The following is a 13,672-nucleotide window of genomic DNA, read 5'->3' as shown; positions in this document are numbered from 1 at the left end:
TGTATTTATTTGTCTTGCTGAATATTGAACATTTAAAAAATATCCTGTACTATACCTTTCCAATTCTCTGGCTTAAATGGGCCACTTTCTACATGTTATATGAATAAAGGAAGATAATTCGGAATACATATTTAGTTACTCAAAACTTAAAGTGATAACTAAGGGAACCTGTGTCCTTGGTGAGATAACAGAGTCAAGTCTCATTGGGAGACAGGGTGGTCAGAGAGACTCAAGCTGGGTAGTATTTATCACCTTTAGGTGGGCACATTCTCCTGAAAGGAGAATGGGCAGGATGATTTGGTGTTTCAAATACCAAATACCCTTTTAAATACCTTTATGTAAATATGCTTTAAGCCATGCCTGTAATCCTAGCACTTTGGATCTAGCATTTTGGAAGGCCGAGGCAGGCAGATCACGAAGTCAGGAGTTCGAGACCAGCCTGACCAGCATGGTGCAACCCCGTCTCTACTAAAAATACAAAAATTAGCCGGGCTTGGTGGCGCACACCTGTAGTCCCAGCTATTCGGGCTGAGGCAGGAGAATTGCTTGAACCTGGGAGGTGGAGGTTGCAGTGAGCTGAGATCGTGTCACTGCACTCCAGCCTGGGCAACAGAGTGAGACTCTGTCTCAAAAAAAAAAAAAAAAAAAGAAAAGAAAAAAGAAAAAAAAATTCACCTTTCTTTTACAAGTTTTTATTTATATAAAAACATTTTTTTTTTTAAGTTATTTTAGGTTCGGGGACACATGTGCAGGTTTGTTACATAGGTAAACTGCATGTCATGGGAGTTTGGTGTACAGATTATTTTGTCACCCAGGAAGTAAGCATGGTACTCCATAGGTGTGTTTTCTGATCCCCTCCTGTAAAATTTTAAATGCTTCTTCTTTGAGGCTTTGTGCAAGCCCAAGGATGTAGGGACTGCCCACTTAATGCTGATAAATACTGCCCAGTCTGAGCTCTCTGAAAACCTTGTCTCCCAATGAGACTTTACCTTTATTGGCTCACCAAGGGCACAGGTGCCCTTAGTTTTCCCTTGGGTTATTTTTAGAGCTTATGCCATTAAGAAGTCCCCTGAAGGTCTTTTGCTTTCAAGGACTACATTCTTGAATACGGAGGGATAAAGCAGTCTTTTGATTCAGAGGGGACGGAGAGGGCACGTATTATGTGCCTGACTGGTCTAGGCACTTATATGAAGTCTCATTTTCTCCTTATAACAACCCTGTAGGTATTATTCCTACTTTTCAGAGAAGTGGAATCTGAGAGATTAAGATTCTTACCTAAGATCACATAGCTTGTCAGAAGTGGAACTAGAATTTGAAAATGTGATTTGAACCCATTTTTGTCAGGCTCCATTGCATATATTTTCCCCTGCATCAGGGAAGACAGGATGGCAGCAGTGTCTTTTATTTCCAGATGGCAGAAGAGAAGACCCCAGGTAGAGTAACTTACTCAGGGTCACAAAGCGAGAGTTTAAGATACTCAGAGCTCCATGCTGCTTCTGATCTCTTTTCCCAATCCCTGCCTTTGTCAGCATGCTTCTCTTTTTAAAAGATGTATTATAGTAAAACTCCCGATAAGAGATTGTGGCAGAAATATTTGTCAAAAATAGTAGTGGTACCTCTCAACGAAGAGAACTCTCAACAAATGTGCTATATGTAATCTTGTTTTGTTAAAGGACGTGAGTAGAACTAGTTTCAAGGGTCAACAGCACCCACTGGCATTTGCAGAGGTGTTAAGTGTCCTGGAGCAGAATTGCTGCTTATTGAGCAGTAAAGTTTCTGATGACTATGTTAGGAAGATGGCTTGAATTGAGTGCCAGAGGCCTGATTGCTAGGATGTTCTTTTTTTTTTTTTTTTTTTTTTTTTTTTTAACATTTTATTGTGCGTATTTGAGATGGAGTCTCACTCTGTTGCCCAGGCCGGCTGGAGTGCAGTGGCACAATCTTGGCTCACTGCAACCTCCACCTTCCAGGTTCAAGCAGTTCTCCTGCCTCAGCCTCTCGTGTAGCTGAAATTACAAGTGCATGCCACTACGCCTGGCTAATTTTTGTATTTTTAGTAGAAATGGGGTTTCACCATGTTGGCCAGGCTGGTCTTGAACTCTTGACCTCAGGTGATCTGCCTGCCTCAGCCTCCCAAAGTGCTGGGATCACAGGCATGAACCACCACACCCAGCTGTGTAAATTTTTAAATACATAAAGAAGTTGAAAGAAAAATACAATTAGTCCCCATGTACCCATTACCCTGCTTCAATAGCCTTCGACTTTCTGCCATTCATGTTGCCTCTGTTTCACTCATATGCTTTCTTCCCCTAGGAGATTTGTTGGTTTGTTTTACTGTCACTGACTTGAAGCTCACCCCAGGAATTTTTAAAAGTAATTTCCAGATACTTTAAAAAGTTTATTTTAGCTGTCATTTATTAAATTCCTAATTATGGCTGAGTACTATGTTAAATATCTTTTTTATTTTTATTTCTTATTTTGAGACAGAGTTTTGCTCTGTCACCCAGACTGGAGTGCAGTGGTGCCATCATAGCCTTGACCTCCTGGGCTCAACCAATCCTCCTACCTCACCCTCCCAAGTAGCTAGAACTGCAGGTGCCTGGCAAATTTTTTTTTTTTTTTTTTTTTTTTTGTAGAGATGGGGTTTCATCTCTATATTGCCTAGGCTGGTCTCTAACTCCTGGGCTCAAGTGATCCTCCCACGTCAGCCTCCCAGTGTTGGGATTACAAGTGTGAGCCACCATGCCCAGCCAAATACTCTGTATTTAATGCTCACAAATCACACTGTGGTATAAATGCTATTATTATTTCCCTTTTATGGAAGAGGAAACTGAGGCACCTGGGATTAAGTAATTTGCCTGCCTTAAAGTAACTTACGAAAGGTTGCACAGTTAGGAAGTAATGGAAGTAATGGGGCCAGGATTCAAGCCCAGGGTAGTCTGGGCCTCTTAAGCACTCCTCTGTGTTTCAGGCATTGCTGTTTATTATAACCCCAGAAGAGTTCTATTCTGTTCTGTACCACCCACCCCTGTCATATTTACCAAAGTATAGGAGTCAGAGGTTTCTTTTGTTTATATTGCTAATGGCAGGATTAAGCAGTATTCATGTTTATCACTGATCTAGGAAGGACAATAAAAAAGAGAAGGTGTAATAGGGTGATAGAAGGAGGGAGGGAAGAAAAATGATGTGATTGAAATATTGTTGCACCTCTAGGCCAGGCACGGTGGCTCACACCTGTAATCCCAGAACTTTGGGAGGCCGAGGCAGGCAGATCACTTGAGGCCAGGAGTTCGAGTCCAGCCTGGCCAACGTGGCGAAACCCCGTCTCTACTAAAAATACAAAGCATTAGCCAGGTGTGGTGGCGCACATCTGTGGTCCCAGGTACTCGGGAGGCTTAGGCATGAGAATTGCTTGAACCTGGGAGGCGGAGGCTGCAGTGAGACATGGTCACACCCCTGCACTCCAGCTTGGGTGACAGAGTGAGACTCTGTCTCAATTAAAATAAATAAATAAATAAATAAATAAATAAATAAATAAATAAATAAATAAAATAAATAGATGGGAACTTGCTCTGTTGCCCAGGCTGGAGTGCAGTGGCATGACCATGTCTCACTGCAGCCTTGAACTCCTGAGCCCAACCTATCCTCCTGCCTAAGCCTCCCAGATAGCTAGGACTACAGGCACATATCACCATACCCAGCTAATTTTGAAATTTTTTGTAGAGACAAGGTGTCACTGTGTTGCCCACGCTGGTCTCAAATTCCTGGGCTCAAGCAGTCCTCCTGCTGCAGCCCCCCAAAGTACTGGGATTACAGGTGTGAGCATTGCACCTGGCCTCTCTGGATTAGTTTTGCCGTGTTGTAACTGTGAGAGTCATATGTGGCACTTTATTTTGGTCCAGATGCTTTTTAAGGAACCATATATACTGGAGACCCAGGGGACAATGGGGTTGATTTGGGGACTAGTCGGTGACAGTAAAAGGAACAGAGGCCTGGAAATTAAACTTGGGTTCTAGTCCTAGTTGTGCCACTTACTATTACTTGTGACTGCAGGCTAGTCTCATCTTACTCTGAGTTCCCATAAAATGACTCATTTTTAAAGTCTCTTTCAGTTTTAACATTTTGTAAGTATGAGATTTGGGGTAGCTTAATCCTTACTACAGATCATTGTAACTTTTGATTGCAAAAGGAATAAGGAGAAATACTACTGCCAGGCGTGGTGGCTCATGCCTGTAATCCCAGCACTTTGGGAAGCTGAGGCAGGTGGATCACGAGGTCAGGAGATGGAGACCATCCTGGCTAACACAGTGAAACCCAAAATTAGCCGGGCGAGGTGGCGGGCGCCTGTAGTCCCAGCTACTCAGGAGGCTGAGGCAGGAGAATAGCGTGAATCCGGGAGATGGAGCTTGCAGTGAGCCGAGATCGGGCCACTGCACTCCCGCCTGGAGAGAGAGAGAGAGAGAAATACTTATTCCCTTTCTTAATTGTAAGGATAGATTAGATTCCCATCCCTTGATTACAATGAAAATAGAGGATCAGACTAAACAGAATTGTGAGGCTCCTTCTAGCCCTGTGAGTCCTGGTTATAGTATATCTTCTGGTTTTCATCTGTGTGTCTTTTTGTTTTTCTGGGTTTTTGTTTTTGTTTTTTTCCCTGAGACAGAGTCTTGCTCTGTCTCCCAGGCTGGAGTGCAGTGGCACGATCTCAGCTCACTGCAACCTCTGCCTCCTGGGTTCAAGTGATTCTCCTGCCTCAGCCTCCTGAGTAGCTGAAACTACAGGCGTGTGCCACCACGCTCAGATAATTTTTTGTAGTATTAGGTATTTGAGGCTGCAGTAAGACATGGTCATGCTATTGCACTCCATTGAGACGGGGTTTCACTGTGTTAGCCAGGATGGTCTTGATCTCCTGACCTCTTGATCCACCCGCCTTGGCCTCTCAAAGTGTTGGGATTACAGGCGTGACCCACTGCACCTGGCCCGTATCTTTCTGAAGTAGAGAAAGGAGGGTTAGAAGTATGAAGGTGTTGTTTCCTTACTTATGGCTAAAAAAAAAAAAAAAAAAAAAAAAAGGCAGAAGTTGAAAGTGGGATAAAGAATTGCTAGCCAGGCCCAGTGGCTCACGCCTGTAACCCTTGCACTTTGGGTGGCTGAGGTGGGAGGATTAGTTGAGCCCAGGAGTTCAAGACCAGCGTGGGTAACATAGAGAGACCCTGTCTCTACAGAAAATCAAAAAATTAGCTGGGTGTGGTGGTGTGTGCCTGTGGTCCCAGCTACTTGGGAGCTGAGGCAGGAAGATCACTGGAGGCTGAGGTGGGAGGATTGCTTGCACCCTGGAGGTTGAGGTTTCAGTGAGCCAAGATCATGCCACTGCACTCCAGCCTAAGTGACAGAGCAAGACCTGGTCTCAAAAAATGAAAATAATTGTCTCAGAGTCCTTTCCCAACTTAGGGATGGGTGTGAGACCAGAGGCCAGGTCTTCAGGTTGTTGGGTGAGAATACTCTTTGTTCTTTTTCTTGCACATCTCAATAGCTCTTCATTGTGTTTAGTACCATAGTAACCCTTTTTCTCCTTCCTTCTTTTTTTTTTTTTTTTCAGTACCTCAACATGCTAAGGACTTGTGAGGGCTACAATGAAATCATCTTTCCCCACTGTGCCTGTGACTCCAGGAGGAAGGGGCACGTTATCACAGCCATCAGCATCACGCACTTTAAACTGCATGCCTGCACTGAAGAAGGACAGCTGGAGGTGAGTTTTCAGCATAGGGCTCTGGCTACGAGGACTGGAGATACTTTGATGCTCACTTGCTTGTGACATTTTAATTCCTTTTTAGGGGGAAATGAAATCAAAATTGTGTTTTGACTGGGCAGATAAACAGGCACGGAATCCACACTGATCCTCATTGACTGCTTCCACTGATTTGTATTCTTCTGTCACAATCCTTTCTCTGAAGGGATGCAGACATCTCCATTCATTTCTCTTCTGTCTCCTGGTTCAGAACCCCCTACCTCAGTTCCCTAGCACTCTGAAACACAGACTGTACCTTACTCCCTTGTCTTGGTTGTCCAGAACCAGGTAATTGCATTTGAATGGGATGAGATGCAGCGATGGGACACAGATGAAGAAGGGATGGCCTTCTGTTTCGAATATGCACGAGGAGAGAAGAAGCCCCGATGGGTTAAAATCTTCACGCCATATGTGAGTGCAATTTGAGGAAAGTAACTGGGACTTAGTTTTTTTTTTTTTTTCCCAGCTAAATGCATAAATGGAGAGAGAGATAGAGCTAGTAGTTGTCTTGAGATCTGAACCTGTTTGAATCCTGGAGCCCCCAGATTCATCCTGTCTGCTTTAGGCCTGACTGGAATTGGCAATTTCCTATTCCACTTGGCTCATAGTTACCACTAGAAGGAGCTAGAGAATAGTGGATGCACCAGGCCTGAGTTTTGTGGTACTTGTCAGGGTTTTTCTGTAGACTGAGTTTGGAAGATGGGATGACTGGGGACAGGAGTTCAAAGGCACAGTCCTGAGGTGCCTTCTCTTGAGAAGTTAGTGATTGTCACCACCTTTTTTTTCAGTTCAATTACATGCATGAGTGCTTCGAGAGGGTGTTCTGCGAGCTCAAGTGGAGAAAAGAGGTAATTCTGAACAGTTCTTGAATTGACCTTTCATCTTTTTGTTTCTTTAAAATTTATAGGCCTGTGCCCAAATACCTGGGACCCTCACCTCCATCTCTGTCTTTCTAGGAATATTAGTTAGAGACTGATTATCTCATGTGAGCCAGGACATTCTTCCAGCAAGGTTGGCCTCTGGATGGTGAACGGGTTGTGCAAAAAAGCCCTGCTTCTTCCCTTGTCTAGAGGGTGGACATTGGCTACAGGCTCTTCCATCTCTCATGACTTCATGGACCCTCCTCTGCCAGTTTTTTAAATCAGATCACCCTCCATGTTGTTCCTGACCTGCAGGGGAAGCTGTCCTCAGTTGTAGCCGTGTGACTGGATGAGTCCTGGCAGTCTTTCTAGGCGAACCAAGAATGTGTGTGTGAGGGAAGGTGTTTGCTGTTGCTTTACTGCTGTCTGTATGTGCCAGTGCTGGAACAGAATTTGGAAGATTCTGAATAATTAGCTACTTATTCTCAAAGAAAATCTTTGAAAGAATCAGGAGGTCAAGTCAATAACATGAAAATGTATATTCTTAGTGCAGTAGAAAGAACATTGGGCTCTGGGAATTTTATCTGGGTTTTCTCCTAGCTTTTTTTTCCTCTGTGTAATTTTGGGTAAATCAGCCTCCCTAGCTTTCAGTTTTCTCTTCTGTGAAACAGGAAAACTGAACCACGTAATTAATATCCAAGGTCCCTTCCGGCTCTAAAAGGCTGTGATTCTAGATGAGAAGTTATATCAGGAGAGATGCGGCCAATCAGATTGAGTCATCCAGGCGTACCTTTTTAGCTTCTGTTTGAGGAGTTGTCTCCAGATAAGCGGAGATGTGGCTTCCCAATAACTCTTTTTTTTTTTTCCTTTCAGAACATTTTCCAGATGGCGAGGTCACAGCAGAGAGATGTGGCCACCTAGCCTTTCCTTATCCCCTTCCCTTCCTTTCACCCCCATCCTCTTACTCCTTTCATGTCCCATTTCAGACAGAGTAACCATTAACACAAAAGAAGAGAAAGAGTTAAAGTCATTATATTCAAAAGCCCTAAACTAAATATTATTAATAACCCCCTCTGAATTTCATGTCTCTGGAATTGAGGTGGTAGTAAACAGCAGATTGGTCAGCACCAGAAGTCAACTGAGTTAAGACAGGAAAAGAAAATAAGCCCAACCAACTTGCCAAAGGTATCTTTGTCGTTTCACCTGGGCCTCATACCAACAGCCTCTCCTTGTACTATATTTTTAAAACTGGAACTATGAACTTCATCCATTTGCACTGTTCAGACATATATATGTATGTATGTAAAAATTATATATACACAAATTAGCTGCACGTATATACATATATATATTTCTTTTTAAATTTCATATTGATGGCAGTACCTTTTTTAGCTTGTGTTTTTACACACCTATCACTAGAATCCATGACCTCTCTCGTACTCTCTTTATTTTGAAACAAACTTTAAAAAGGAAAAAAAAAAGCATTTTACAGGGAAAAATACCTCTCCTCATGAAGGACTTGAAAAGTTTACAACCTGCTTGGATTTTTGCCCCTTTTTTGTATCGAGTACAGATTCCGGCTCATGGGTTGCCATAGAGTCTGAGGAACAGGGAGTATAGTTTCTTTATCTTCCAAGAGGGTGTTGGGGAGGAGAAAGAGGTGTGTTTTTCAAGGTTAACAGGCTGTAGTTCTGCAGGGAGAGCCTAAAGTCCTGGTATGGTCTCTTGATTCCATGACAGTTTTTCTGATCCATCTGTTTCTCTCACTCCTGGCTTTCTAGCCATATTCTGCACCTCCTTCCTGCTTTCCTAGAACCTCAGTATGCTTTCCCTCAACCAGCCCTGAGTGGAGTTGTGCGTGGGCTCAGGAGGTTGGTGCCATGGGAACCTGAACCAGAAACACTTCATGGTAGTAATTTCCTGTTTTCCTTGCCCCCCCCTTTTTTTTTTTCCTGAGACAGGGTCTTAAACTCTGTCACCCAGACTGGAGTGTGGTGGCATGATCATAGCTCACTGTTACCTTGAATTCCTAGGCTCAGGTGATCCTTCCGCCTCACCCTCCTGAGTAGCTGGGACTACAGGTGTGCACTACCACACCTGGCTAATTCTTCTTAAAATTTTTTTGTAGAGACAGGGTCTCACTATGTTGCCCAGGCTGTTCTCAAACTCTTGGCCTCAGGTGATCCTCCTGTCTCAGCTTCCCAGAGTGCTGGGATTACAGGCATGAGCTGCTGTGTCCCTCCCTGACTTTTTTGCAGCAGGGATAGTACTTGGGACCAGAGTTAAACTGATACCTTAGGCACACAGGTTGGACTTACATAGAGGAAAGAAAGCAAGCAATGCCCTGTGTACATGAGGTTTTACCTCCTCCATTCCTGACCAATAACCACCCATAACTATGGCATTCTCTGTGACTTCCTTAAACAGCAGTGATGGGAAGAGATCCAGTAATATCTTCAAGGCCTTGGGGAAACTTGCAGTGGGTCAGTGGTCTGTGCCAACCAAATGATTGCCCCATCCAAGCCAGCTGAGGACCCAGGAAGGAGTAGTAGGAATACAGTTGATTTAGATTGGATCTCCCAAGTTTTAATTAAAAGGAGACTGAAGGAAAACCTTTCTGCTTTCTGTCCCTTAAAGAGCTCCTCATCTGATCTTGCAGCTAGACCTTTTGAGACTTAAGAGCTGCATCCCGGGATCAGAAGCCAGGGCTAGTTGGGGTAGGACAATATTCCCAGCCCCTAAGCTCTGTAGATAGTGCATAAGAAACACCAAGTCAGGCTCAGATGCAACTAAAACACATCTTTGAGCCTTTTCTTTTTCCCTTCTCCCCCTTCTAAACGAAAACCTTCCTAGGATGGCATCTTTTGCTCTAACTGGGAGACGGTCATAATTGGTTGTATTCAACTCTACTGAGCAGTGTTGGGGTGATTGGAAAGTCTCTTTTTGTTTTTGCAAATCATTATGAGGCCACTTTTCTTTCTTTCTTTTCTTTCTTTTTCTTTTGCTTTCTTTCCTTCTTTTATCTCTTTTTTTGTAATTTGTTGTTGCAAATCATTGTGAAGCCACTTTTCTTTTGCCTGCCTGCCTGCCTTCCTTCCTTCCTTCCTTCCTTCCTTCCTTCCTTCCTTCCTTCCTTCCTATTTCCTTCCTTCCTTCCTTCCTTCCTTCCTTCCTTCCTTCCTTCCTTCCTTCCTTCCTTCCTTCCTTCTTTCCTTCCTTCCTTCTTCCCTTCCTCCCTCCCTCCCTCTCTCCCTCCTTCCCTCTCTCCCTCCTTCCCTTTCTTTTTATTTGTTTTTTTTTTCTTTTTTTCCTCAGAGTCTTGCTCTGTCGCCCAGGCTGGAGTGCAGTGGCACGATCTTGGCTTACTGCACCCTCTGCCTCCTGGGTTCAACCGATTCTCCTGCCTCAGCCTCCCAAGTAGCTGGGATTATAGGCGTGCACCACCACGCCCCACTAATTTTTTGTATTTTTGTTAGAGGCAGGGTTTCATCATGATGGTCAGGTTGGTTTTGAACTCCTGACCTCAAGTAATCTGCCCACCTCAGCCTCCCAAAGTGCTAGGATTATAGGCGTGAGCCACTGTACCTGGTCCACTTTTCTTTCTTTCTTATTTTGTTATCCTGGCAGCCATTTGCTGGTATGGGATCAAAGAGGACAGCCTTTCCTCCCTCACCTTCTCCAAATCTAGGTGGAATCACAGAGTACAAAACATAAGAATGCTGAATGTGTAAAGTTGCAGAGGGATCCCTAATTTGAAGACTTTGACACAGAACTAACTTCTTTTGACTTAAATGAATTTAAAATGAGCCAAAGGACCCTGAAAAGAAGACATGTTGATTTCCCACTCCTAGATGCTAAAGAGACTTTTGGCACCAGCTTTGTTCACACTGTAAAAATAGCAATTTGCCCCTACTCGCTCAGAGTGGGACAGTAATGAATAGATCTGGAATTCCATTTGACAGCTCGAATGCTGACCTTCAGACATGAGACATAGGGATTGGGAGGCCACTTAGAATAGGTAGATGGTGCTATGTTCCCTTTCTGGCATAGCATTCACTTGGTGCTTTGGAGATTAGGTAAGGGCTCTATAGGTAGTTGGCCTGTTGGCAGAATTTATTTAGGAACAGCCCACAAAGTACCCAGCTGCAGCAAGGAGGTGGGGAAGGAGGGCACCCCTAAAGGACAGTGCCTGCTTCTCTGCCACCCATGCACGGCCTTGGGTGATGGAGGCGGGGTCCCTGTGGCTGCGCGGGTCCCATAGGATCAAACCCTTCTTTGCATGAAGCAGTGTTAGTTGTGACTGTTCTCTCTCCCCTTCCTCTGCACTTCCTTTCTGTAATTGCTACTGTTCTTCTTAGTCCCAGCTTCTGCCCAGGGAGGCTTCTACCCAGACTTCTTTTGCCATTTGTCCCTTGGAAAAGGGGGGCTCCCAGTCCCCCCAGCTTCATCCCAGCAGAACCAGCAGGATCCTCCTGGTCTCTCACTGGCCTTCCTCCACACTTGGTTTCTCTGGGATAGAAGCTCGGAGCTTTTTATGGCCCAGGAGAAAATGTAGACCCTGAGAAACCTGTCCCTGCAGAAAGGTTCCCTTGGGCCATGCTTTGGGCCCTCTGCTCTTTATATGTTTATTCTATTCTCAATTTTTCCACCCACTCCTTACCCTAGGCCTAAGCGCAGGTACAGATATGTGCGTGCTCAGGGCAGCTCCTAGGCCTGGACCGAGCTCTCAGGGAGGAATTAGATAAATATTCCAACATCCTCATGCCTGGCCCATTTAGTTTCATCCTTTAGTTACCCAGGCCAGTAGCTTTGAATTATGCCTTCCTGTAGCTCCAAACCCAACACTTGGAGCAGCAAAATAGGGCACCGCCAGGAGATGACTCTCTCCTATCTCAGAATTTGCCAACTTCTGGGCTGGGCTCCTAGGAGGTAGTTTTCTTGAAGGGGACTGCATCCTAGTTAACCTGAATTTTCCAGACCAGAAGGGACTGCTGTGCCCTTCCTTCTCGCCATCATACTGTTTGGCTAGATTCATTCAGCAGTAGAAGCTCTTTGATCTGTTGACCCCAGCATACTGCTGTTTCTTCACCAGCTTCATTGTGTCACAGTAGCTTCCTTTTGGAGGATGATGTGATAGAACACTCAGAGAGAGGGAGGGAGAAGAGAAGTAGTGGGTATACTTCTCTAGCTCCCCATCTTCCAGGTCCACCTCTTGACTTCCTGTTCCCCTAAACCTGAGCACATCACGCCAGGCCTCATTGCTGCCAGGACAGCATCAGCTCACTCCTCAGCAATAATCTAGGGTATGTGGGAAGGTCAGGGCTGTGGGAAGGAATAGAATCAAAGAGGGGAGTGATATGGGGTGGAGGCACTTGGCCACCTGCTAAACTTGGACATTAATTTTATATCATGACCCCCTTTTAAGCCAGTGAGCTGGGCTTCAGTTTTTCCCAGGCCATGCACATTTAATTTATTTCAGAGAAACTCTAATTGTATTTTCACTGCAGTATCTTGTATTTTTTATTTGTGATTTAAGAAATGTGAAGAGAAAATACACAGACACAATAATGGCTAACAGTGTTTCTTTCATTCCTTGTTCTAGAGCTAACCACTCTAAAATTGTTTGGTAATGTCACTTAGTGTAATTAATTGTAACATATTCTTTTAAATAAATTGATTTATTGATCAAACACTTCTTTGGTTTCCTAGACTACAAATCCTTTGGGTTGTGTGGGAAGAAGTGAACAGGGACCTTTGAGATTTGAGTTAGAGTGGTCAGTCTGAAAAGAAGAAGAAACATCTAACCAGTTTTCCCAGGTAACTAGTGGGACAGTTTTTTGAGGGCAGGGAATGGAGAAGGGTGAGGAAAGAAGCCACGGAAGCCCCTTTGTTTGCAGTTCTCTTCCCAGTGGCTCCTTTGAAAATTCCTTCTTCTCCTTTAGATCTCAGAGGTGACTGAGCTTACCCCTCCCATCTGCAAGCTTGCACAAAAATCCTTTGAAGATTCACAGGATTCCTTTCTCAGCCATGCAGATAGAGCCTGGCAGAGCCTTTGGTACAGATCTTAGCAATGGCCTCTCCTCCCCACTCCCAGCAACATGTATATACTTTTTCAGGTAAATTGGGAAAGTTTTTCTCTTTGGGATCTGGACTGAAAGGAACACATTATGACTGTTGAATGGCCAGCGCAAAACTAGGCACTGTGGGTGGCCTTACTCTCCCCTGCTCCCACACTCCTGAGAAGAAGGGTGGTCCTACTGCCTTTTGCTTTTACAGAGGCATCTGAGGTGCTGGGGCCTAATTACCTGCTCTCAAGAGTACCTGTTCCTCTCTGCACTTTTGTTTATGAGCTGACTCTGGTCTGAAAAGCTCAGCATTTGTGGTGGGTGAGACGTTTTAATTTTTTTATAAAGCTTCATTTATTATTATTTTTACAACTTCTGACCACATGCTTTCGTTCCCTAACTGATGACCATAAGACCAAGGACCATTGTGCCATTTTGTTTGGCAGTTTGGGAAGAGACATTGTTCAGGGGCTCATACACTCATCCACCCATTAGCTTTGGATATTTAAAACCTAAGAAACACTACTATGCTAATGGAGGGGGAATGTTATCTTTCCTAAGCAAAGAATCCATAAAGAAGAACAAAGTGGAATTCTAGAATTAGAGTTACAGTGGTTAAAGTCAAACTTTTATTAGGTATCTGCTGTTGGGGGTGGGGTGGGGAGATTGTTTGAGATACTGCAACAGACACAAAAGCAAAGAAACATTTCTGCCAGCTTACAGGCTCACAGAAGAATGAGACACTTGCGCATGGCCATGATACATAGCAGTGAAAGGTTTAAGTGCCATAAGGACTAGAAAAGGAAGGAGAAAGACCTGTCAATGAGGACCGTTAGGATTTTCATGAAGAAAGTAGTGTTTAAGATGAATTGTTGCAGTGTGAGAAGCATTTCAACAAGAAGGCATTCAACAAACATTTATTGAGCCATTATGTGCCAGACACTGTAGTAACTGGGAAT

The 13,672-nt window shown here is 44.1% G+C and overlaps 1 protein-coding gene across 5 annotated transcripts in view; it reads left to right on the top strand.

Moving 5' to 3' along the window:
• SNX27 (sorting nexin 27) overlaps positions 1 to 7,726 on the top strand; it is an 87,489-nt gene extending 79,763 nt beyond the window's left edge. For 3 of the 5 annotated variants that reach the window (XM_010387150.2, XM_010387148.2, XM_030936556.1), the window contains 4 exons: positions 5,600 to 5,749; positions 6,071 to 6,199; positions 6,577 to 6,636; positions 7,522 to 7,726. In XM_010387150.2, the coding sequence (XP_010385452.1) occupies positions 5,600 to 5,749; positions 6,071 to 6,199; positions 6,577 to 6,636; positions 7,522 to 7,569 (387 nt within the window). In that variant the 3' untranslated portion in view covers positions 7,570 to 7,726. Of the gene's footprint in view, positions 1 to 5,599; positions 5,750 to 6,070; positions 6,200 to 6,576; positions 6,637 to 6,744 lie in introns of all 5 variants that reach the window. The other 2 variants (XM_030936555.1, XM_010387149.2) reach the window with 2 other exon arrangements.
• The last annotated feature ends 5,946 nt before the right edge of the window (positions 7,727 to 13,672 follow it).

The sequence above is a fragment of the Rhinopithecus roxellana genome, chromosome 8 (assembly GCF_007565055.1).
Source record: "Rhinopithecus roxellana isolate Shanxi Qingling chromosome 8, ASM756505v1, whole genome shotgun sequence".
Lineage (NCBI taxonomy): Eukaryota > Metazoa > Chordata > Mammalia > Primates > Cercopithecidae > Rhinopithecus > Rhinopithecus roxellana.
Note: the sequence above shows the minus strand (reverse complement) of the source record. Positions and strands in the feature narration are given on the sequence as shown.